At 32.9% G+C, this 25159-nt stretch overlaps 2 protein-coding genes across 20 annotated transcripts in view; one reads left to right on the plus strand and one right to left on the minus strand.

Moving 5' to 3' along the window:
- Positions 1-25159, plus strand: part of LOC118201136 (uncharacterized) — a 385427-nt gene that overhangs the window by 352493 nt on the left and 7775 nt on the right. For 12 of the 18 annotated variants that reach the window (XM_085825487.1, XM_085825518.1, XM_085825505.1 and 9 more), the window contains 4 exons: positions 4123-4303; positions 5382-5466; positions 14223-14293; positions 21099-22093. In XM_085825487.1, the coding sequence (XP_085681613.1) occupies positions 4123-4303; positions 5382-5466; positions 14223-14233 (277 nt within the window). In that variant the 3' untranslated portion in view covers positions 14234-14293; positions 21099-22093. Of the gene's footprint in view, positions 1-4122; positions 4304-5110; positions 5180-5381; positions 5479-14222; positions 14368-21098; positions 22094-25159 lie in introns of those variants that run through there. The other 6 variants (XM_085825460.1, XM_085825469.1, XM_085825458.1 and 3 more) reach the window with 6 other exon arrangements.
- Positions 9035-25159, minus strand: part of Pdhb (Pyruvate dehydrogenase E1 beta subunit) — a 59478-nt gene continuing 43353 nt past the window's right edge. For both annotated transcript variants that reach the window (XM_085825527.1, XM_085825528.1), the window contains exons 9-11: positions 18943-19034; positions 10747-10888; positions 9035-10547 (exon numbers count right to left, since the gene is read on the minus strand). In XM_085825527.1, the coding sequence (XP_085681653.1) occupies positions 10399-10547; positions 10747-10888; positions 18943-19034 (383 nt within the window). In that variant the 3' untranslated portion in view covers positions 9035-10398. The remainder of the gene's footprint in view (positions 10548-10746; positions 10889-18942; positions 19035-25159) is intronic.

Raw genomic sequence — 25159 nt, forward strand, 5'->3', positions numbered from 1 at the left:
ATCTAATGAAAATTGAAACTATTGTGGATCAGCTATTTGCATTAGGCGAGAAAATTTTAGAGCCTTTATCCATTGCATTTTAGTAACTTACCTGAAATTATTCTTGTTAATAACAGCTTTAGAAACATGACTAGAAATAGATTTAACTATTGAATTAGTTAAGAATAAATTTTTAGAAGAGTATACTTGTCAAAACGAAATTAAAGGATCTGTACAGATAACAAGAAATTCTTTTTGCAATGCATAGCATTCCGTCTGACAAAAATAAACCACCCACTTGCTTCTTTTGCAAGAAAATAGGACAGTTAAAGGCTGATTGTAGGAAATATGTAAAATGGAAGTTTAAGCATAATCAAAAGCAACAGGTCAATGGAGCTATGAATTCAAGGCATTAATGAGGCAAATCAAGTTTCTAATCATCATTTCTTTATAAGTGTTAATAATTTCTATTGCTACTAGTGTGTGTTGATTCTGGAACCACCATTCATATATCCAGTGATGAAGCTTGTTCAGCAATTTTGATAGTAATTCCATTCCTGAGCAAATAACTTCATACAAATTATGATCGAAAACATTATGCATTGACAGCTTCACGGCAAAGTACGAGAGTACAGCTTCCAACTCTGTTCATTCGTTCTTGGAATTCTGCGTACTCTTGAGATTGCTACAGCTTGTGAAGCACTAGACGGTACACTCAATAGCCTCAACGATGCATCAACTCGACACTAGGCTGACTATCAACTCGGTGGACTAGGCACTGACTGAATCCACATGCAGGCAGGATTATATAGCTTTTGGGCTGCGTTCAAGAACATTCTGGGCCACACCAGTAAGAATTCGTTCCAGAAGGTCCACATCCATCTATGGCATGTTGGCAAATGTGTGCGGGAAAGCTATCTTACCACGTCTGGGCATTTCGTAACAGTATTTTGACTGCATCATTAATGAACATATGTGTATTAACAAAACCAAAAGTAATTAATATCAGCTATAAAAATTAGCTTTTTTTAAATTACAAAATTAACACTTACATCAAGGGATTTACAAATTGATAAATAATGTTGTGGCTAACGAATGAAGACATATACTCATTTTGTGGCAGTTGATACAAAAATGTCATATATAGACTCTAGGGAAATAATAGGGTATTTTAACCTAAAAATAAGATAACCGTGTTAAAATAAAAGGAAAAAAAAAAAAAAAAAAAAAACTTCCAAGCAATTATTGTTTCCTAATGATTCAACTTACAGTATTCCTCACCTCAGGTTGAGTTTACATGGTAAGAACACCAGTAGAAGCTTATGATCCAGATTATCTGCATCCTACTGTAAAACATAATGATGGTTTAATTATGATTCGGGCCCTCAGTCTAATGATTTTTAGCATTTCATATTATCACCTTACAAGGAAGAATAAACAGCAGTGGCACAGGAACTGCCTCCAGTGGATAACTGCATCTTTCAGACAAAAATGCCCCCATTCATCAAAGTTAAATTATTTAGGCATTATTTGAAGAAATGAAGTTGCTCATTTTCTCTCACCTAAACGGTAAACAGGTTAAAATATTACTGAGCTGCTGTGATATGTGGAGAAAAACAGAATTGAATATCATTTTCTTGTATCTGACAAGGAACTGCAGCAGTTTCTTATAGAAAAATGGCATTAAATACCCATTATGACATCGGAAGTTACATAGGAAGATCGTGGTTCCAAGTCATTATAGCAGACTTTTTTTTTCTGCAGTGGGGAAAAAACTACATGGCCTTGGAAGTTGTTGAATCATTGCTAACTACATGGCATCTTTAATGTGGCTTTCAAATTCTGGTGCTATTTATCACTGAAAAAGATAAATATTTTTATGCTTTGTAGTAGTGGCCACAAAATTGCTAGTAAAACATTGGCATTTAAGTAGTATTTTGTTGATAATAAATAACAATTGTGTTGTTACTTTCTTCAAATGTCTGTGCATTAAAATAAAGGAAAGAAAGTAAATCACTGCTATGATCATAAGAAGAGCCACTTTGATGGGTAGGAGGAAAACCCTTTAATAAAAATAACTGTTGAGCAGTCAATTTGGTTCCAGATTTAAATAAAAGATGTAACAAAGAACTGAAATAAACTCTATTTGCAGTTCTTTTAGCATGAGAAATAAGAAGCTAACTAAATTTGAATTATTTGCCCTTTAAAATGAAAGAAAATTATTATCCTATCAGTTGAGTTCAAAAAATATATTGTTAGTCAGTGGTTACGTAACACTGTGAATGAACCAGCTTGTGGCTAGCTGGATAAAGGATATGAACCAATAGTAGTTTTTCTCCGGGTTCTGTTCAAGACAGTTGAGTTTGATATGCTGTGTGGGCTTTTCTGAGTAGTGTTCTTACATGTAGCTTAAATACAAGACAATTCCTTTTCAGGAAGTCTTGTGGGAAAGTATCTTTTTTTGTTATATTCTGTGGTAATTAAATAATAACAACCTTGCAAGGAGTTTGACTATTTTTTATGAATCACCATCTCCAGGTTTTCCTTTATATGGAGGACATTTACACATTTTTAGGATAATTTTAGGGTCATTTAAAGAGGGTTTTTTATTATTATTATTAAATGTTTGATTGCATAGGCTCTTTTCTGAATTATAATTTTGTATCATGCTTTCCAGGATGCAAGTGTTTTTCATAAAATTTGCAGGGGTATTGATTTCTATTCCTCTTCTACTTTTTCAGAGTCAATCAGTCATGATGGGTTCGATCATCAGTCTTCGAAAAAGATCATATCAAAAGAACGAAGGCACAGTAGTCTGTGTGTATACATGAAACATCAGAGGACTTTTAAATAGAAATTTGTTAAAAAATATCTATGCAGTGCCTGTATCAATCTTCATTTTTTCAGGCAAAGCAGTGGTACTTTTCAAAGTATGACTGGTTGCATAGTCTTAGCGAAGTTTCATCTTTCAAAGTCACTTTCATAAAGAAATGGAATTTCTTCTGTAATTATTGGACGTAAAACTTTCTCTTAATAGTGTGTTGAGTTCATTTTAACCTTTTCCCCCCACTTTTCTTAATTTCTCATTAAACTCTAGCTGCAATTTCTCTCAAGCCCTTGCTGCAATTTTTATTTGCATTAATAGAACCAGGTTTGCGTATTTTTTCTCTTTGTTTTTAATAATAAATATACTTTTTTTGTTGCAGTTGCTTAAGTAAATCCATGCTTCATCAAGGGTCACAATCCATTATCTCTTTCTAAATAGTCTTCATTTACAAGGTTGTATAAATTATTCTTCATTAAGCTGCATGCCTCATGAAAAGCTAGTGAACATTGTTTTTTTAGCTTTTTTAAGTGGTAAATCTTGGTTTACTTTATTTATTGCTGCTACAGATGTATTTAAAGACTTTGCAGTTGATTCCAGCATTGGAGAAATTTCTCTTGTTACCAATGATGTAACTTTAGAAACGGTACATACTTCCTTTTTTTTTTTTTTTTTTTTTTTTTATATTTGTTTAGATATAGTTATATGTTAATTCTTTTGGATATTTGTTTAGAGTCTTCTCAGCAATGTAGAAGTATTGATTGATGGTTTTTTCCCCTTTCTGATGAATAGTATTGGTTATTTTGCATGTAAAGATTTTAATACCATGTATTTCTCAATGTTTTTGAATAATGGAATATTTCTCTTTGTAAAGGGCAAAAACATATCTTTCAATCCACAACTTTTTTTACATGCGACATATTGAAAGCAGAATAAATATAAAAATAGCAGATGATATTTCTCATTTCAAATAAGCTGTTGCCAGAAGCCCAAACTCTTTTTTTTTTTTTTTTTTTTTTTAATTCTTTATTGAAAATGTTCTAAAAGTGCGTGAGCACTGTCTGTATCTGCATACATTATGAATATTTTGCCTTTAGTGTCTTTAATTTAAAATTTAAGCTTGTGATCTGAAGATTATGAAAACAGTAAATAGATTATTATTTATGCAAAATAGATTATTATAAGTGTGTCACATCATTTGAATCTGAAAAGGTATGGTGCTTTAGAAGGCCTTTTTTTAAGTATCTAATGTAATCACTATTTAAATGTATCATTATGTGTAATTTAACAATATTGCTCTAATAATTATTTCTTTTTAGCACTCAGAAGTCACATCCCATATTTGGAGATGTTCAGAAGTACATTAACTCTGAACTTGTTAAACAAATGTACATAGATCATGTATGTATCAGTAAAGATCCACTTAATTATGAGTATCGATGGGGACCACGAGCCGAATCAGAAGTAGATAAATCAGATCTCCTTCAGTTCGCTTGCTTAGTAAGTTTTTTTCTTGTTTTGGTAGTTTTATTTTACATGTTTTAAAACGTAATTATAAAGAAATCTTAAAATTAAGTTTCTGGATTAAATTATTGTTTTTAAAAATTTTTGCTTAGTTATTATTTTGGGGGTAAGAAATTTAAGTGTAAATTTTATATTCACAATATAATGCCTAAAACTATTGTATGTTATCTTTTGCTGTTTAATGTGAATATTTTTATTATATTTTGAATATGCAATATTTTTAATAATTTATTGAAACATATTTTTGGAGAAATAATTATGGAGTTGATGAGAAATATAGTGATTATCTCACATTTTTTTAACTTTAATAAAAAGAATAATGTAACTTTTTCAGTTATTAAATCCACATTTTCATTTTTCATAAACTGATTATTCTTTATCATTAAAACTATTAGAATATTGTATACATTCAAGCTGATTTTCATTGTGTAGATGTTTATTTAAATGCAGATTAATAATTACAACAGATTTTAGAACCCATGTAAATAATTTTAAAAATTCTTAGTTCATAGTATATTTTTAAGACAGAAAAGGAATGCCTGAAAAACTTGTTATTCATGTAGTTTATTTGCTCTGGACCAACAGCAGAGTCCCCCCCCCAAAAAAAAGTCATTGTTGCAGTTAGGTGGGTGCTTTACAATGTTCTCTTATGTTGTGGGGGGTGGAAAGAGAAGAAAATCTAATTTTTGTATAAACCATTAATGATACCGTTTTTAAAATTCTTGGTATTATTTGTATTGACTTTTAGGCTGCCTAGTATTACCATTGTGCAATTCTTTTCAGTTATGGAAAATTGAACTTGAAGTCAGAAAGAAATATAAACAACAATTGAGGTAGAGAATGAAAACATAATTCTTAAATACTCTGAAAAAAACTGAATTAAATAAAGATAACTTTCTTTACATGGTAGTACATTGTTCAGCATGTGTTTCAAGTGTATTCATAATCTTAATAGTAGATCTCTCAGAACATGATACCTGAAAAATTTTTTCATTGGAAAATTATTTTTAAATAAAACATCAATTGTACTGGTGATATGCATCATTCTTTTCAGGTCTTAGATAAGAAACCAGAAGACTGGATCTTGCAGTACAAAGATGCTACGGAATCTGCTGAAACACAAGATAGTGTTGAAAATAGTTAAATATGTGGTTAATCTTTTTATTATTTCTATCACATTCTTAATGCAGTTCAAAAATATGTGTCATTCTCATAGTCAAATATTTATTTAAATAAAGTTGTATAAAAATTCAAAAATAAATCTTTATATCTCGTTGTGTTATCGTACTCTGCTTACAAAATATAAGTTAAGAGAAATAGGATGTTTTAAAATTATTCATTTATTGTATTGAATAAGATTGAGTTAAAATAACTCTCAAGTTAAGTTGTGTGTGGTAATGAAATAAATTTGATAGTTTAAAACACTTTAAAATGTTACATTTAAGTGGCATCTGGTTTTGCTCTTGCTTTCATTTTTTTGCTCAGAAAAGTCATGAAGGCCTGTATTTAAACAGCATTTATTAACTAAAATTTGTATATTCAATCTCTATTTTCATTAACTTCTTAAAATATCTTAAATTATAAGCTAATATGTGCCAAGTGACAAAAAAATCTTATGACTGGTTATAGCTGTTCTTACTGGAGGAGTTAAGATGGGTAAGTTGTGTTATGTTGTTATTAGTCTTATGTGCTTGAACACCATATAGGTGACAGCACAACTTTACCTCAATTCCACCTCCAAATTTGAGAGAAATCACATGGGGAGGAGGGTCTCCCACCCCTCTTCCTCTAATACCAACCTCTCAAAGACTTTTGGCATGCCACATATTTCCAGTGCCATAGTGCCCTTTTGTATGGCACTAATTAATCACTATTCAGATTGGACAGCTGACTACAGTTATATTCCATTAATATATCAGCACCCAGTATATACTGATTATAATTACATTGTTCCATATATAAAGCTTTCTTTTCCCTTCCCTGTAAGTTTTTGGCATTAATATGTCAATACCCAATAGGTATCCTTTATAATTACATTGTTCTCCATATAAAGTTCTCCCCTTCCTTATAAGTTTCTGGAATTAATACAAGATAACCAAAAAAGTTCTTGCTGTTTCTGATATGACATTGAAAGAGTAAATCCCAACATAAAAATAGTTGCCAAACCTGGTAGTGAAGTGATTAGGATGGGAGTCCAGACACTGACCAAGAGTATAAAAGCTTGTTACATGAGTACTTCAAACATAACATAACTTACACACCAACTGATTGAAATGGACATGTCAAAGGTGCTCGTTTGGAGTTGTTTGCTGCATGATTTTAAAGTGAGCCTGTCAGCAGCAGAATTAAGTTGCTGAATTTACCAGGCCTTTGGGGATGGTGCCATTAACGGACAAACCACTAGGCAATGGCTCCAGAAGCTCAGTTCAGGGGATATGTCTCTTTAGTGATGCACCACAGAGTGGTCAACCACAAGCGTAGGACGGTGAGGCCCTGAGAGCAGCCATAGAGAATGACAGTAGCCAAACATGTGGTGAGCTTGCTGCACACTTCCAGGTATCTGATGAAACAATCAGACTCCATTTGCATCGCATAGAAAAGCTTGTATAGAAAAGGCATACAAGCTGAGCAAGTGGGTACCCCCCTCACTGTCAAACAAGCAACAGCTTGTTGCTGCCGTTTGGTCATTGCTTATGAGGCACCACAATGCATCCATATTTGATAGAGTACTCACCAGCAATGAAAAGTGGGTCCAGTATGACACATCCAGGTGTTCCAGACATGGGTTGTCACCACGGCCCTGTACCTCACTCTGCGAGACCTTTATCCACCCACGCAAGATCATGCTCTGTATCTGGTGGACTAATCACCAAGTGATGCACTATGAACTCCTGCCAGTAGGCCAAACCATCACAGAAAACCTGTACTCGCAGCAGTTGGAACATGTGCATCATGCACTTTACAAATGAAAAACTAACTATTAAACTTTGAACGGCTGTCGATCTTTTAAAATCGCTAAAAATTTTTAGCTATCACAGCGAGAATTATTTGACGATTATGAGATTAAGGCAAATGAGAAAACCGATACCAAATACAGTGATAAAAATCAGCGTGTGCAAAGAAGGCATCACGATGACGGATCTTCAGAAGCTGTAATCAAAGGAAGAGATAAGTTAAAGATTGAAACTTATTTGCCTGTACTAGACATGCTGTATGCAGAATTGTCGCAGTGACTAGATGCTTATCGGAAAATTAATTCTCTGTTTGAATTTCTAAAAGATTTCATGACAAAGACCAACGATGAAATTAAAAAGGCTTGTACAAAATTTAGTGAACATTATTTCGAGAACATTGAGCCCGAGTTTATAAACGAGATAGTGCAGTTCAAGTACTTCATCTTACAATTAGACAATGCGGGGAAGATAAAATTGTACCTGCCGAGGAATCGTTTATGGTACATTCAACATTCCCAAATGTAAAGACAGCATTGCAAATATATAGAAGTCTGATGACATCAAATGCAACAGGTGAACGTAACTTTTCAAAATTAAAACTAATAAAAATCAAGATAATACCTTACCCCATTAAATTAATAAACATTACATTTAGTAAACATTTTCTGTGAAAAAAGAACATTATCATTTACAGAATAACTTATCGTAAAATAAAACAGAGTGTCAATCAATTAAGTCCATTACATAATGGTGGTCTACCATTTTGTTATTGCACATTTCTGCTAGTTATCAGCTTCAAAAACGTGAACTGGCTATGAGTAACTGTCTCCCTGTAAGCATTTTCTTTTTTATATGCCTCCTTCTTCCTTTTACTGTCAGAGTTCATAGACATTTTCAGCATCACATGTGTGTAATTGCTGATGATCTTAAAGATATGAAAGAAGTCTCTCTAAGTCTTGAAAGCATGCAAGAACACCATACAAATTTACAAAACAGTAGGTGCAGGCAAATCTCTACCTGGCATAATAAATTTCCAGAAAAGAAATATTTTAAAACTTGTGTTGATTACCTAGGCTTAGAATGAAAACTGAATGCATTTTATAAGGTTATAAAAAATGCTGGAATTAAAAAAGGAGTAATACTTCCTTTTTTTTCCTCTTTAAATCTTCACTTCAATTAAAAATAAAATTTAGTCATTTCGATATGTTCTGAACAGCTTTTAAGTAACCCATTTATAATCCCAACTTTTTTTTTTTTAATAATCTTGTATTTTTACTTCATTTTATTCCAGAAACTTGATAATATAAATTAAATCATACTGATGTAAAAGGAGAAGTCAAAGATCCAAATTTAAAAATATTTTGTCAATATATATAAAAACTTAAAATTACATTTTAAAAAACTTTTAAATCTTAATATCCATTTAGTAAAGTTAAAAATCGGCTCATAAATGAAAAATGTCTGCATTTGTTTTTTCATTTATTTTGAGTGTAAAGTGGTACAAATAGAAAAATATTGTATTGAAAAAACAAATTGCTGTTTGAACAAAGAAATATATAGAAAAGATTTCAATCTTTATATTATTGCAAAACTTTATCAGTAACAATAGATTTTGCTGTTAGCTAGTGTACAGAAGTATTATAAATTTTACACTTGACAGACTGTACAGTGTTAGAAACATTTTATTTTTTAATTAATAGTATAAAAAACTATTACAACTTTTACCAAGGTATTAGTAAAGAAACAGACCACGTGCAAAAAACTGATTTATTGAGTACCAAAGTTTGATTATATCCTAAAGATTATTTATTTATCAATAATCTTGCAATTTCAGGAAATCATAAATATACATTAAACAATTCATCTTTTTGGTTTTTTTAATCTTTCATAACATATGCTTTACTCAAATTTTGTCTGCTACTTTCAAATGAAAAATACAGTTCAGTCCTTGATTATTCTGCCTTTTTACATAATATTAGGTGTTAATACCAATGGATAATACTTCATAACTGAATAAAGCTGCACATAGACAAAATAATTATCAATTTCTTACATATTTCTTTAATGAGAATTTCAAAAATGATCTCTTGAACATCAGAACAATATTCAACAATCCACCATTAGCACAACTGAAATTTGTTTACATATTTATAGTACTTAACATTTGGGAAATTCCTATGAAATATCAATTTCATTAAATGAGGAATTTATTTGTTTACATTATTAGTTGAAAATTTTTTTGAATAATTTATCTTTTTATAAAGAGAAATGGAGTTGCATTTGTTGTTGTTTTTTCCACATTACATAGAACAATAGTTGCCATAACCTACATCAATGAGAGGTTGGACTTCTATTTTCTCCCCAATTTTGAGAAACAGTACCACGGGGGGATCTAGAGGCTTCGCCTCTCTCCTCTTCAACCAAACCACATCAAGGAGTGCCACACCGACACTATACATTTTCGAACCCAGACACTTTGGTACCGCAGTAGAAATCCCCTAACCACTATACTGTCTGGATGACTGGAGATGAATTTAAAAACCAAGAATAATTATGTTATAGTTTATTTTAATATCTGTTGCATTTGTTTTATTTATATATAATGTAAATTATTTTAGTGGTTATATTTAATATGAAACCAAAAGTGATAATTAAATGTAGCTGAAAAATTTCAGCATTCATACGAGTGGTTTTGATGGTAATATCTATATTCAAAAGAAAATTTTTTTTCTTTACTTATATCTTAGCACTGATTTTTAATTAAAACATTAACATTTATCATCTAAAAGGGATTTAAATTGTTAAAAATACCTGTTATTTTCATTGTACACTGTTAAGCAAATTCGAAGCATGTCTACTTCATAACAGAATATGTGAACATGTTTCTTGACAAAACATTGAATTTTATGTACAAATTAAAAATGATATATATACAAAGTATTTTCATTAGCACACATTTTTAAGAACACATTTAACTTTGATCACTAATTTTAATTACAATCTGAAATATGCACACTAATTCATACAATACAAAAGAATTTCTTCTCTTATCATAGCATATAAATAATCTATATCTAATGATATTTATAGCTATATATGATACATACGACATAATTTTTACTGAACATTTAAAACTTTCTTTACAGCTAAAACTACATCCTGTGCTTGAGGTATTGTAAGCGGTTCTAAGCTTTTAGTGTAGGGCATTGGTACATCTGCTCCAGTAACCCGTACCACTGGTGAATCCAAATAATCAAATGCAGGACCTGTAACAATTATATTAATTTAAGATCATAGATCCTACAATATCTTAATATACAAATACTAGACTAACAATTACTTACATTAAAAAGAGTAGTTATATAAATAATGAAATTAATTAGGGTATACAGCAATTTTCTCAAATATTTTAAAAAGTGCACAAAAAATAGTTTAAAAAACATGTTCTACTGTAAATACACTTACTTTCTATAACACGTGCACATATTTCGGAACCAACACCACACTGTGGCCAGCCTTGTTCAACAGTTACCAAATTATGAGTTTTCATAACAGATTCCAATATACATTTTTCATCTAAAGGCCTTAAACTTCTAAGATTAATTACCTAAAATTAAAATATTCTTGAAATTTTTCACATAACAAAAGCATCTGCATACAGTACTTGAAAACAACATTATGTTAATGCAGATAATTCAAAGATTTATAATCACATTCTGAACCCATAAAATCCCGCCACCACCCCAAAAAGTGTCAATCAGTAAATATTTAGTTAAAATATTTTGGAACCAAATCTGTAAGTACAGTATTCTTAAAATACTTTGAAAATAAATTTAACCTCCATTAATCAGTAAATTATCCTTTAGATGACATTGAAAGTAGAAATAATTTCATATTTTTGTCCCTTTACAAATTTCTACCATTATAGTTGGAGCACATTTTTTAATTGAAGAAGCTTTAGCGATACAGATATATTAATTTAAGTTTATCCCATTATCTTAATAATATAGATTCCTTTTGCTAATAATTTCAGTCTATATTCTTGATCAATAGTCCTCGTAGAGCTTTGATAATTCAGAACTCCAGCTGTCGAACTCGCTTATGCTCCTTTTGAGATTTTATAAACGTATGTATTTTAACCCTTTGCGCTCGAGGCGCTTTTTTGTGCACACTGTCCATTCTGAAGGTTCAGTCTCTTCTATAAAATCACTGCATACAGTAGTGGCTTCCAGATTCACTATCGATTATTCGGATTTTTCGTCTTCTTGCTCCTCTACTGTCATCACTATCTTTATCACTTCCGTCTTCGTTCTCATGGGCAAGCTGTCTATGTAGTGATGTAATTCCGTTCGTTATAACCAAAAAATTAAACTCATCTTCGCTAGAAGTAACTTCTTCGTCGTGTTCCATACTTATTGGGCTCAGTAACTTTGAAAGAAATACTGCAATCGGCAAGAATGTTGAGTTTGAACTGATGTCGAAGACAGAGTCCTACCCGCCGTCGCAAGAATTTTCGAGATAAGACATTTAATCGCATGAGCATCGCAAAGACAACCTTTATTTGAGATAAGACATCCTTATAGCTCCTCACAATATGATCTACAAAAGGCCAAGTAGATCTCTCAAGCGATATTTCTTAGGTCAAACACAAATAAACACATCGATTCGAATGGTGCCTCTCAGGCACCGCTTGAGTTATCGCATCACATGCAGTGGTGCCTGAGAGGCACCACTCGAGTGCAAAGGGTTAAATTTTTTATCAATTTAAGTAATTGCAAAAAGGCAAAATAATATACTGTAAATTTTGATACCCTTTAGATCATAAATACTTCATTATTTCATAAATCATGATTTCATATTTTTAATTTTATAATTTCTACATGCCATCGTACTAGATTTAAATTGATCTAATATCCAGAATCGCCAAAGTTTCGACGAGTCCGGATTTCGGACTTTGTAAATCGGAATTTTTAAGGTTTCTTTTCTTATTCTGATAATTATACCCTCTCTACAGATTACAGTTACCTGAGTATAACAAAAAGGTTTTCATTGAATATACACAATTTCTAATTGTGTATATTTAATAAAAACCCACATATTATGTTTGTCAATACAATGAATCATTTCTTCAACAACTAAATCTTACCTTTCTGTAATAATTTTTAGAATATGTTACCTGGACAAGTCCTTTTAATTCAGATTCTAGTTTTCACTTTTGTTTTCATGTTTTAGTTTTTTTCAACATTTTATGCTTTTAAATAATAAATACAATTACATTCATGTTCTCTAACTTATTTCTACATTATAAGTGGATTCTTTTATACAGGGTTATTCTCAAAGAAATGGTTTCAATAATTTATATACTTAGTGAAAAAAATTGTATGCATTATTCTGATATCCCAAGGCTTGATAATATAGGTCAGTATTTCTCAATCTGAGGTACACTGCAAAAAAAAAGGGGGGCATTTCCATATCTCCCGTTCTAGTGGGCGGATCGACGAAATTCAACTTGTGTTTATCATGTCTTGAAAGCACTACTTAGGATATGTATTAGACTTATATATATATATATATATACATCATTTTTCTAATATAGGTTTTTTAACACAAAATCAGACTTTTTCTGAAATGACATGCCAATGTTTTTCCATATTATCATTTCTACAACTGAAATTATGTTAAACTGCAAAGTTTTGCAAAAATCGCAAGGGTAGTTTTTAAAAAATTAGCTCTTTAAATTTTGGCTCCTCAATGTTAATTGAATTTGATATATATTTATTATTATCTTATTTCATTCTTGCTTTCATATTTCGTTTTTAGGTTCATTCCAAATAAAAATCGTCCATTTTATAAATTTTTTGAAAAAGATTTTTCATTAGAACCTATAAAATTTTTAACATTATCTAAAAGTAAATGTATTTCTAAGTATACCTGTAAAAAATTAAGAGTTTTTTTATTCAAAATTTCCTAAGATATACATGAATTTACATTTTAGCAAATTTTGAACTTATATAACATTATTTGACATATTTATCATAAGCGATAATAATAAAAATGTGGTTTGCAGACTTTGTTAAAATTATTTGAAAGTATGAAACATAACCTTTTTTCCCACTCGTTGACAATGACAAAAAGGAAAGGAAAATAGGTTGCTATAAATAAAGAAGTTTGCCAAGTGAATTATTCTTGGCTCAAACTGAAAAAAAAAGTGCAAAGATAATTTTTTAAATTTCTCACCAAAAATTGCAAAATTTAATATCTAGGCATAATTTGAATCATAGAATCGAAATATGGAAAAAATTGGTATGTTATTTCAAAAAAGTCTGATTTTGTGTAAAAATACCTATGTTAGAGCAATGCTATATATAAATCTAATATATATCCTAAGTCACCCTTTAGAGACGAAAAAAACATGCAGTTTGAGTGCAAACTAAAAGTTCAGTGCATAGGTCTCATTCTTTAACGATTGTAGGCTTATATTCAACAATTTTTGCATCATTTTTTATTTGTAAATATAAACTTCGTACAATATTTAATAGCCCGTGCAGTTTATATATTTATTGTGTAATAAAAAATCAGTTTTTGAATAACATGTATAGTTGTCACAAATAAAAATCTTAGAAAATATAATCATATGATTCAACAGGACAATGGTGAAATAATTCTTAAATTACATAACTAAAATAAAAATTAAATTTATTTTCAAATATTGTACCACAGAATATCCATTTGCACTATATTTTATAAAATGTACTATAATTAATTTACTGGTCATATTATAACAGGCTTCAATAAAGTTGCCAACATTGCTTTGCTTCTCCATTTTTTTTTAAACGTGGATCAGTGGTTAAAATTTGATACCATAAAGAAAAGAAAAATTACTAAATTAATTACTGATGCCATTCCATCATTGAGTACCAGTTTTTTTTTTTTTTTTTTAGGAGCAATGTAAGGAGGAGTGAGACATATTACTGAAATGAAGCTCCTGATTCCAGTTTCGCAACCAGAAGAAGTGAGAAAATATTACTAAGAATATTTGTCATATGTATTTTCATTCATATTATTAAGAAACTCCTTAGACTTGAATGTGTTATTTTTAGAGAAGTACTGTCTAACAGCAGTATCAAGCTTTCACTACATTTTGTCATTTGCAAAACTAACACTCAGATTTTTTAAAGCCTACATCCGACTTTTTTTATATTTGTTTGAAAATAATAATAAGTGCAATATAGTTATGTGGTTCTGGTTGTTTCAATGAAGATACCGTTGAAGCTTCCTACTACAACAGTCACCATACTGCCAGAATGGCAAAAATTACACATTTTTTTGAAAATTTGATTTTGCAAACTTAATTAAAGATACAGTTTTTTGTATGTTCAGTAATAAGTATGTTCACAAAATTAATTCTATCCCTCTGTCCAATGACAGTCTTTCGTAAAATCAAAGAATTTTCTGATTAACATGTAGGAGATGATGCTGAAAGAAATCAGTAGCAGCAAATATATATATATATTTCAAGCTGATGAGCGCTTTGATGTAGTATTTTCTATTTTGACAGTTATTGTAAGGTACTTGAAATGTATTTGAAGAAGGGATTGTGCTTTGTCATTTTTTTTTCTAAATACACAACAGGTGTAGATATTTTTCAAGCTCTTTTGATTCTTTACTAAAAAGATAAAATGGTTAGAGTACTGTGGTTTAAGCACTGACTTACTGACGGTGGCAAGACTATGTCAGATTGTTACCGGGGTTTCCTCCCATGTGTCAAAGCAGCAGCTCCCTCAGCAACATGAACATATTCTTGCAGCCATTGATAAGCTTCAACATCAAAGCCCCTTCCTAATGGTATGAAAGACATTTCGGATGATTCTGTAAAAGTGGTCAGGTCCAAAAAAAAAAAAAAAAAAAAAAAAAAAAAAATGAAAGTTTTCAGATTTTAAATTACATCCACGCGATACACTCGACAATACACAAGAGTATAGATCTCGACTCAGCACAGTCTAAGACAAAACTCGACGATGCACTAAAAGACTCTCTCGATGCACTCGACGACCAACTCGGTGCTAGACTTCGAGTCACTCACTCAATGACTGACTATCAGCTTGCTAGACAAAGCACACACTAACTGACTGCGGACCAGCAGGGTTTATATAGCTTTCGGCTTGTGTTCGAGAACATTCTGGGCTAAACTGGTAAGAATTCGTTCCAGAAGGTTCTTCATCCATCCATGGTATATCGCCAATTTCGTGGCCAAATGAGCAATTTCTTGCCAAATGTGGCAACCCTGCCTTCCCTTGCCATTTTTATGCCAACCTTAAAACTGCTTTCTGGGGAAGCCATCTCACTGTGCCCTTGACATTTCGTAAAACTGCCCCCTCTCGAGGACTGCACGTCCCGGGAAGTACAACCATTGGTCAGAAGCCAAATTCGATACAAACAAAACATAATAAAACAAACAAATAACATAACTAAAGAAACAAATACAGTCAAAAGTCGTTAATCCGGACTCGTCAGGAGTTCGGCGATTCCGGATTATCGATTTTTCCGGATTATAGATCATCAGTTTAAATCTCATAAGATGGCATGCAGAAATTCTAAAATTAAAAATATGAAACCATAATTTATGAAATAAAGAACAATTATGATCTAAAGGGTATCAAAATTTACAAAAAAAAAAAAAAAAAAAAAAAAAAAGCAGCTTAATATTTGTTTACTTTATTAAACATTTCTTTTAATGTAAGTTGTTTAAGTTGCTTCGTTTTATGTGATAATACTTAGAATATAAACAGACATAATTTCTTGTTCAGTTACAAAGTTCCGCTGTTCAAGTTCCGTAATTGCTGTGCCGAGAATACCGACTAACTTGTCAATCGAAATTTTTTAGTTTTCACTAACCTTTCTGTCACCCACCTTCATGTCTTTATCCACTTTTTGTTTGATGGACATCGAAATATACTTTCATTTTGTAGATCCTTTGGGAGCTCCAGCATCAGAAATTCTATTTGATATAATCGAAAGTCCAAGTTTACTTTTATAAAATTGCTCTTACAGTCTGCAAAAAATAATAAGCCGGATCCAATTCGAAGATTAAGGAACAATGCAATCATCAACATTAACTGGAATAGATAATTAGATAATTTTAGCATATACCGTTCGTTATACATAAAACGCGCATGCGAAAACGTATTCTGCGCTTGCGTACACGCATATGCGCAGTCGTAAAAATCTTACGCGCACGCATAAACGCCTATGCACAGAAAGTTTTTAGCTTTGAGGTCCGAATTAACGACTTTTGGCTGTATATACACTATTTACAAATTAGATACACAAATTAAACACATCACAATTTTAAAAGAAACAAAATATTTACACTATGTTCAAATTATATACACAAATTAAACACATCACAATTTTAAATTATACAAATTAAAGTTAAGAATGAATTTCAGTCTCATTCTTTTCACTAAAATATACCCGGGTTTTCTACTGCAATTCTCAGATATATTTATGTTTTGCATATCACAGTCTGAAGATTCAGTTCTTTGCAACTTTCCATCCACAGAAAGATCTGAAACAGTTTGTTCATTACTCTGCAGTTCATTCGCAGCATGCATACAGTTCACCTCGGTATTTTTAGCAGCTGGTATATGCTTATTTTCCTCCGTTTCCTGGGAACTAGCTCCAAATTTTGCATCAGAGTCATGAGCAGAACCCGATTCTTCACAAACACAAGTATCCAGGTTTAGAATCAAGTTTTTGTGCACACAATCAGCTCTATGAGACGCACACATAATTTGCGAGGTGAGTGAATTTTCTTGCAATACTGGAGCACACTGCTTAAGCTGAACATCAACTTCTCCCATCTCTGCATCACATGCACTTTCAGATGGTTCAAGACTTGCTGAGTGCGTTTTCATAACGTCACTATCAGTTTCTAGGAACTTGACAGTCGCATGTTTTCGTTCTTTTTCTTTAATCCCGTTAGATATTTCATCGATCATTTCTGGATCTTTCTCAGGCAGTTCGTTAGCTACTTCTTTCATTTCTTCATCCTTGGATTCTCCAGATGCCACTACTGTCATTTTCACATCTTCTTTTATGGCTCCAGTTTCTTCTGCAAGCTCCACTTTCAGCGGTTGGAGTTGTTCTTGCACCTTTCCTTGGCCGACATTTATTTCTTCTCACCGGCTTTCTTATCTTCCAGTCCCGCTTTTATCTCAGCTGTCATCTCATCATATCCAACTTTTATCTCAGCCAGTCCGGCTTTCATTTCAGCCTTCATCTCAGCCCTCATCGTAATATATCCGGCTTTTATCTCACTAAAATGTCCATCAAAGTCTTAATTTCTTCTGCCATGGCTTTCCTCTGCAGGCGGGTCACTGGCATTGACTCACAAATCTCACTTCTGACACCAGTTGTTGCGTTTTTCTTTTCTGACACCAGTTGTTACGTTATTTTCTTCCTTCATGTTCGTACGGGGTTCCCAAATTTGGAGTGAATAATGACGACACTTGATGAAGTATCGAAACACACTTTATTTAGACAATATTAATCAGATAGCATCAAAAATCACTTTGTCGTCGAACTGTTATAAACACGCTGACACACTCAGCGACACAGCCTTCACACTGTCAGGCAATAACGGTGGACACAGCTTCACTGCAAAGCACTCGAGTACAGCTCCCAACTCTGCTTGGTCATTCTCGGAACTCCACGTACTCTCGAGACTCTCCATGCGATGCACTCGACGATACACAAGAGTATAGATCTCGACTCAGCACAGTCTAAGACAAAACTCGACGATGCACTAAAAGACTCTCTCGATGCACTCGACGACCAACTCGGTGCTAGACTTCGAGTCACTCACTCAATGACTGACTATCAGCTTGCTAGACAAAGCACACACTAACTGACTGCGAACCAGCAGGGTTTATATAGCTTTCGGCTTGTGTTTGAGAACATTCTGGGCTAAACTGGTAAGAATTTGTTCCAGAAGGTTCTCCATCCGTCCATGGTATATCGCCAATTTCGTGGCCAAATGGGCGATTTCTTGCCAAATGTGGCAACCCTGCCTTCCCTTGCCATTTTTATGGCAACCCTAAAACTGCTTTGCGGAGGAAGCCATCTCACTGCGCCTTGACATTTCATAACAATATGATTATCGGACTCCGTTCCCTTTCAGTGAAAGGTATTTCCAGTATGCATCTTTATCAGTCTGAGAAAAAATTAAGTTTATTGATCTGAAAACAGATTCTTCACTTGAAACTGAAATTTGAAAAGAAATCCCCCACCTTATTCTGGACTGACATTAAAGAAGAATTTCCTGAATATTCCACAATACAACCACTATTTCATTTCAGAATTTTTCACGGCTCTTTTGTCTTAAATAAACTTTTCAAATTGTATTATGTCTTTTATAATGACTGTTTATAATTAACTTTTTAACTCAACATCATATGCTCCTTCCTTGTCTGTTTAGTTCATTGTTTTTGTGTGGCATAGCAATAACCTTTAATTTCCTTTAAATATAGGTACATATTGATGCCTGAGTAGCTGCTGAGAATAAATTTATTCTAAAAATCTATAAATTAAATGTTAAACATTTAGGCATTTAGGAAAGTTAAATATTTATAGTAGCATATAACAGACTAAATAATTTACCTCACAATCTATGCCACTGCTGGACAATTCTTTAGCAGCTTCTAAACATGTTCCTACCGCTTTTGAATGTGCAACTAAAGTTATATGCTGACCTAAAAAGTATAAAAATATATAACGTAAATAAAATTAAAAAATTTTAATACAGCTAAAAAATATTTCAGTGTTTTTCTCAAAAGAATATTTCACAGAACTATAAGTGTATAAAATAATTATTTTTCTTTTTGGGTTAATGATTCAAAAAATTAATTCTATCATTATTGTGAAAAAATATTTTGTACATTTTTATATAATTTAGGAACACTTTATAGTTACATGTTATGTATTATTTAATGAAACTAGTCATTATGCCTAAGTGATACTATGAATCAAATTAATTTTAATATTAAACAAAAAAATGCTAATATACTCGAGTATACTTACAACAGAAGAAATTTTCAATATTTATTAAATTAGGTTTTAGAATTATATTTCTTTGCAGCTTATGCAATATTGTAGTGTCTCCAATCCTATGAGTAACATATTTTATAAATTAAATGGCAACAACTGCTGGCCACCGTAAATGCAACACCCTGAAGAAAAGCATGCAAATGATTAGAATTTCAGCACAGACGCACATCACACACTCCTGTGGCGCCACTTCAAAGCGGTATTTAAGGTTTGGAGTTTTCGACGATTTCAAGTTCGGCAATTGTGTTTTTGTGGTTTTTTTCAAAAAAAAAAATGATCAATTATGCTTCGTAGCGATCATCATTTGATCAAATATCAGAGTTTGACAGAGGAAGGATGGTGGCCTACCGAGAGTGTAGATTATCTTTCAGGGAAATCGGTAGTCGTGTTGGACGAAACCAAGCAACTGTAATGTGAATATGCGACCGTTGGATGCAGGAGGGTACGACGGACCGACGTGTTCGATCGCATCCACCTCAGTGCACTACTTCACGTGATGGCAGGAACATTGTGCGCATGGCAGTGACGGATCGCTCAGTCACATCACAAACCATAGCACAGCACATTCAGTCTGTAATGCATTGTCCAGTGTCTGCGCGTACCATTTGACGGCATTTGTTGAAAATATGACCTATTGTGGCCCTTTTTCTGCATCATCTCTCCTCCTTGAAATAATTCGAACTTTTACATAGGGTTTAATTCTTGTTTTGAAGGTATATGGCAATTGCTTCTTCTTCGTTTTTCACTGCCACTGTTTGCATTGTATGACTGTTCCAGCCTAATTAAGATGCAAAAACGAAATTCGATGTTACATCATTTGGAAAGCTGAGTCGCGCTGACAGCTGACTGGCTGCCGTGAAATGACGTCATGCTTACTTCAGGTATAAGTATCTCACATTGCTTTGGCTTAGTGCTTCTGGTTCCTGTTTCATTGCTCCTTGGTGTGCCATTCCAGCACTCATTGGAAGACGTTACTGCGATGCGTGCCGTCCAGCGATAAGTACCGTGGTTCCAGTCCATGATGATTTTTCCTGGATTCTGCAAAGCGGCAACCTGTTCTATGGTTCGGCAGCGATAAATTCCAAGCTGTGAATTCCGGTGGTCAACTGCCGTGGGCGGCATCCTGTTTCGAAAGTTAAGCGACGTCAAATTCCAAGCTGTGAATTCCAGTGAGCAACTGCCGTGGGCGGCATCCTGTTTCATGAAGGTGGCATCTTTAATGCAAGTGTTTTTCCAAGCTGTGATTTTTCGTGAGCAACTACAATGAATGGCTTTTCCCAGTTCAAGTGCACTCAAGGTTTAGTTTAATTTTTCAGGTGCCTTCTTGACCAAAAGCATGGACCTATTTACAGTGAAGTGAAATTCATATTTAATTGCGTAGTTTTTGTTCTGTGATATGTTTTTTGTGTATTGAATGCCAGTATTCAAAGATCAGGTAATATATTTACTGTATCATTAATAGTGTAATATTCTTTAAAGGAAAAACCCTTGGGGTTAATGAATAGTCAACTAAGTGTAGTTTTTGATAATGATTATGTTACACTCTTTAAGTTTCTGGTATTGATTAAACTTATTTATTATATTTTCATTTTTATATATATTGTTAATAAATTGGTTACGTTTAAAAACTTTTGTCTTCTATGTCTGCACAATATATAATCTTAGGGAGCTTTTATTGCTAATTCTGCTAAATGTTTTTATAACTTTAGGCTTTGCCTTTTGCATCAGCGTTTACAGCAGAGTGGTCTGTCCGCAAGACGTCCATTGCTTCGTCTACCCTTGACACAGAACCACAGACATCTCCGCCGCCAATGATGTGACGAAAGAAGGATGTGGACAGCAGAATGGAATGAAATTGTCTTTACTGATGAGTCACGCTTCTGTCTGCAACACCATGATGGTCGGATTCGAGTCTGGAGACACTGTGGAGAGAGCATGCTGATCAGCTGCGTTATGAACCGCCACACTGGTCCTGCACCGTGTATTATGGTATGGGGCGGTATTGGATATCACTCTCGCACTCCTCTAATGCATATTGCCGGTACTTTAAACAGCCAGCGCTACATCTCCGAGTTGTTGGAGCCAGTTGTCCTTCCTTACCTTCAGGGCCTGCTCACAGCCATATTTCAACAGGATAATGCACGACCACACATGGCACGCATTGTCCAAGGGTTCTTCGTCAATTGCCAGATTGAATTGCTTCCCTGGACGGCTCGCTCTCCGGATCTTTTACCGATAGAAAACATGTGGTCCATGGCTGCTGAATGATTGACCCATATTACATCCCAAGCTGCCACACCAGATCAACTTTGCCAGCGTGTGGAAGCTGCTTGGTCTGTTGTACTCCAAGAACACATCCAAAGTCTCTTTGAATCAATGCCGAGGCGTGTGGCAGTGGTGATCTCCAACAATGGCAGCATTCTCTCCAACATGAAGAAAAATAGGTTGAGAGCAACTGAGTTGAAAGAATACAGGATGGATGAGAAATGATATAACAATTCAGTTTAAAATTTATGTGCATTTTAAGCAGTTAAATTCAGAGAATAAATTCATTTGGTTTTTTATATTACATTTAGAACTGGAACACACTTCAAAACAAAAAGAACAAAGTTTTTCTTTATATTACTCTTGAATTTCGATAGTAGTTGATGGGAAAACTGATTATTAAGGGTTATACACTTAAAATAAAGATATTTTATTTCTGGCTACTGATTCTGGAAGGAACCACACTTCACAGAAGTTTATAAATTTAATCATTTGATACTTGGTCAACATGTTATCTACTAAATAAATTTTTTTATGATATCTCGTCTTTCTTGGTGTTGCAATTTGGGTGGCCAGCAGGGTAATTTTACGGGTAGCAGCGCAAAGCAAATGATAGTAGTTTGGAAGGGCGTATATATACATCGGCAGTTAACACATCGGCTGAGCAAGGCGTATATATACGCCCGGGGCAAAGGGTTTAAACAAACTCCAAAATACTAATTCAGAAGTCAAACAACAAAAATCAGCGTTAATTTACAAAATTTTCACACGACTAGTTTCGATGGTTTTACCGAACCATCATCTTCAGCTGCAAAACCGCAAATGAACAAGATAGGAAATAATGTTTAGATAAGATAAGAAAGCCTGGACAAGAATAAGCAAGTGGCGCCATCTGTTGGCGAAACCAGAACTAAAACATAATTTCTCTAAAAGCCGAAGGCAAATTTGGATTGGAATTAGGATCGTTAACTAGAACAGAAAGATTTTTATGAATGTGAAATGCCTCTAGAAAATCCAGTTCTCCAATGGAAGATGTTTTTTGAATAATTTTGGCAGCAGAAAAATTGAAAGTGTGATTTTCGGACCAACAATGTTGAGCAACAGAAGACTTCTGTGTTTCCTTTTTTCTAACATATGCCTCATGTTCTTTGACGCGAAATTTTAAGGCTCTCTTAGTTTGGCCAATGTAAATTAAACCGCACTGGCAAGGAATCCTATAAATACCCCAGGAATTCATATCCGGAATGGGGTCCTTGAGTATAGAAGTTGGAATTTTATTGATGGGAGAGTAAACAACCCGAAAGTTAAATTTCTGCAAAATATGTGCAACTTTATAACTAATTGATGGAAAGAAGGGAATGACAACAGAATTTTTATAATCTCCTAAAATAAGAGTGTGGTTTTTAGTGTGTTGAGATGAGAATTTTTTAACTGCTTGATTAATAATGTTGGGTGAAAAGCCCCTGTCTATAGCTATTGCTTTTAAATAATTTAGTTCTTCATCAAGGGCTAGTTTGGAGGAGCAAACTTGAAGAGCACGGAAAACATAGGAATAATGTACTTATCTGCCATTAATGGGGCTGTACACATATTATCATCAATTACTGCAAAGAATTCTTCCGATAATACAGAGACTTTCTCAAACATTAAGTGTCGGCTCAGCTTCAATATCCTCCTTCTCCCTTTTTTGGCACCAAAGGATCTGATATTTTTGAGAATCACGCATGACGAAAGCAATTTTCAGTGAATTCCATGCAAAGTGCAACATATGAACCAAACTCACCGATTTTTACTCAAACTGCGATGTACGCATCACCGAATTCCAAAGCAAACTGATGAGAAATGAGATGTTTGTGTGGCGTTTGTAGGGGTGGAAGGTCAAAGTAGCTTAGATAAACAAAACTGGCTCGTGTCACAGGCTATTCCAAGGGTATTTCAAAGCCAACTTATTCTTCTTTCTACAAAACATGTGATACCAGCTCTTTCATTTCACACCCCGCTTAAATCTCGCCTGTGAGGACGGTGTTTTCCGTATTTTGTACAGGTCCAGAAAGGATATCTTTTCATGTTAAGCGATTTTCATTTTGTGTTAAGAGAAACAAAATGCAGGAAAATACATAGCAGTTTGTTGGGACCGTTGTATTGTTTCGTGTTAACCAATATTTTGTCTTAAGCGTTTTCGCATTAAACGTATTTCATTATATAGCAGACTTCCAATTAACAGAGATAATACTAAGAATGAACTCTTATATGATGTGATCAACCTTTCATTTAGCTATAAATAGTTTTAGTTTATGAATATAAAAAAAGAAATTTTTTCAAGTTTTAGCATTTATCAACATTATCTGTATTTTAGCTGTGTAATTTTTACAACATGTTAAAAAATAATATAAATCTAAACACATGTATATATATTTCGGGTTTTGGAAAAGGGGCAAATGATCTTATGGCAGTACCGAAATGGGTACATGAAGAAAAATAGGTTGAGAGCAACTGAGTTGAAAGAACACAGGATGGATAAGAAATGATATTGCAATTCAGTTTAAATTTATGTGCATTTTAAGCAGTTTAATTCAGAGAATAAATTCATTTGGTTTTTTATATTACATTTAGAACTGGAACACACTTCAAAACAAAAAGAACAAAGTTTTTGTTTATATTATTCTTGAATTTCGATAGTAGTTGATGGGAAAACAGATTATTAAGGGTTATACACTTAAAGGTATTTTTTTTAATTATCCACACTCCCAACAACAACAAAAAAGCACCGATAAGTATTGGAAAACTTTGTGAATTGGAGATAAATGTATATTTGACTATCTTTATACTTCACAGATAAAGTTCCATTAATAAATAAGAAGATGCATTTTATAAAAAACAAAATTTTATAAGAATAAACAAAAACCTATAAGCTGATGTTTACATTTTTACAGCCAATGGATGCTGTTAAGTGATACAACAGCTAAATAAAAAGTGTGTAAATCAATACACATTCAAATACATGTATACTCTGTGCATACATAAGTCAGCTGTAATTGCAATCATGCTAAAAATGTGCCAAAACATGGCATCAAAGGTTGAAACTAGGAGTGTGGATAATCAAAAAGTACTAATTTATTTTTAACAGCTGATTTAATAATGTTGCAAACTATTTGCAACTCAGTTATTCCCTCTTGTATATAAAAATAATTCCAAAATACTGTGACTTCAATCTTCTATCACTGCCGTGCTGTTATGAAACACCATTTCCTTTTCTTCTTTGTATTTTTTGTAAAAATTTTGCTTTATTCCAATGGTTCATGTTGGTAATTTCTCCATCATTCCACAATAAACAAACTTAACTTTTTAAAACAAAATCCAGTTAATGCATCCTTAGCTAAAGAGGGAGTTGGCTCGTTCTCATTACTACATACCTATGCTACTGATGAATGACTAATCTCATAATTTTTAGATGTGGTGAGCAAATTACATATTTAAGATACTTTAGAAAATTCATAAAAAAAGG

The sequence above is a fragment of the Stegodyphus dumicola genome, chromosome 1, assembly GCF_044657685.1.
Source record: "Stegodyphus dumicola isolate Sdum_Otavi_A_Nest chromosome 1, ASM4465768v1".
NCBI classification, from domain to species: Eukaryota; Metazoa; Arthropoda; class Arachnida; order Araneae; family Eresidae; genus Stegodyphus; species Stegodyphus dumicola.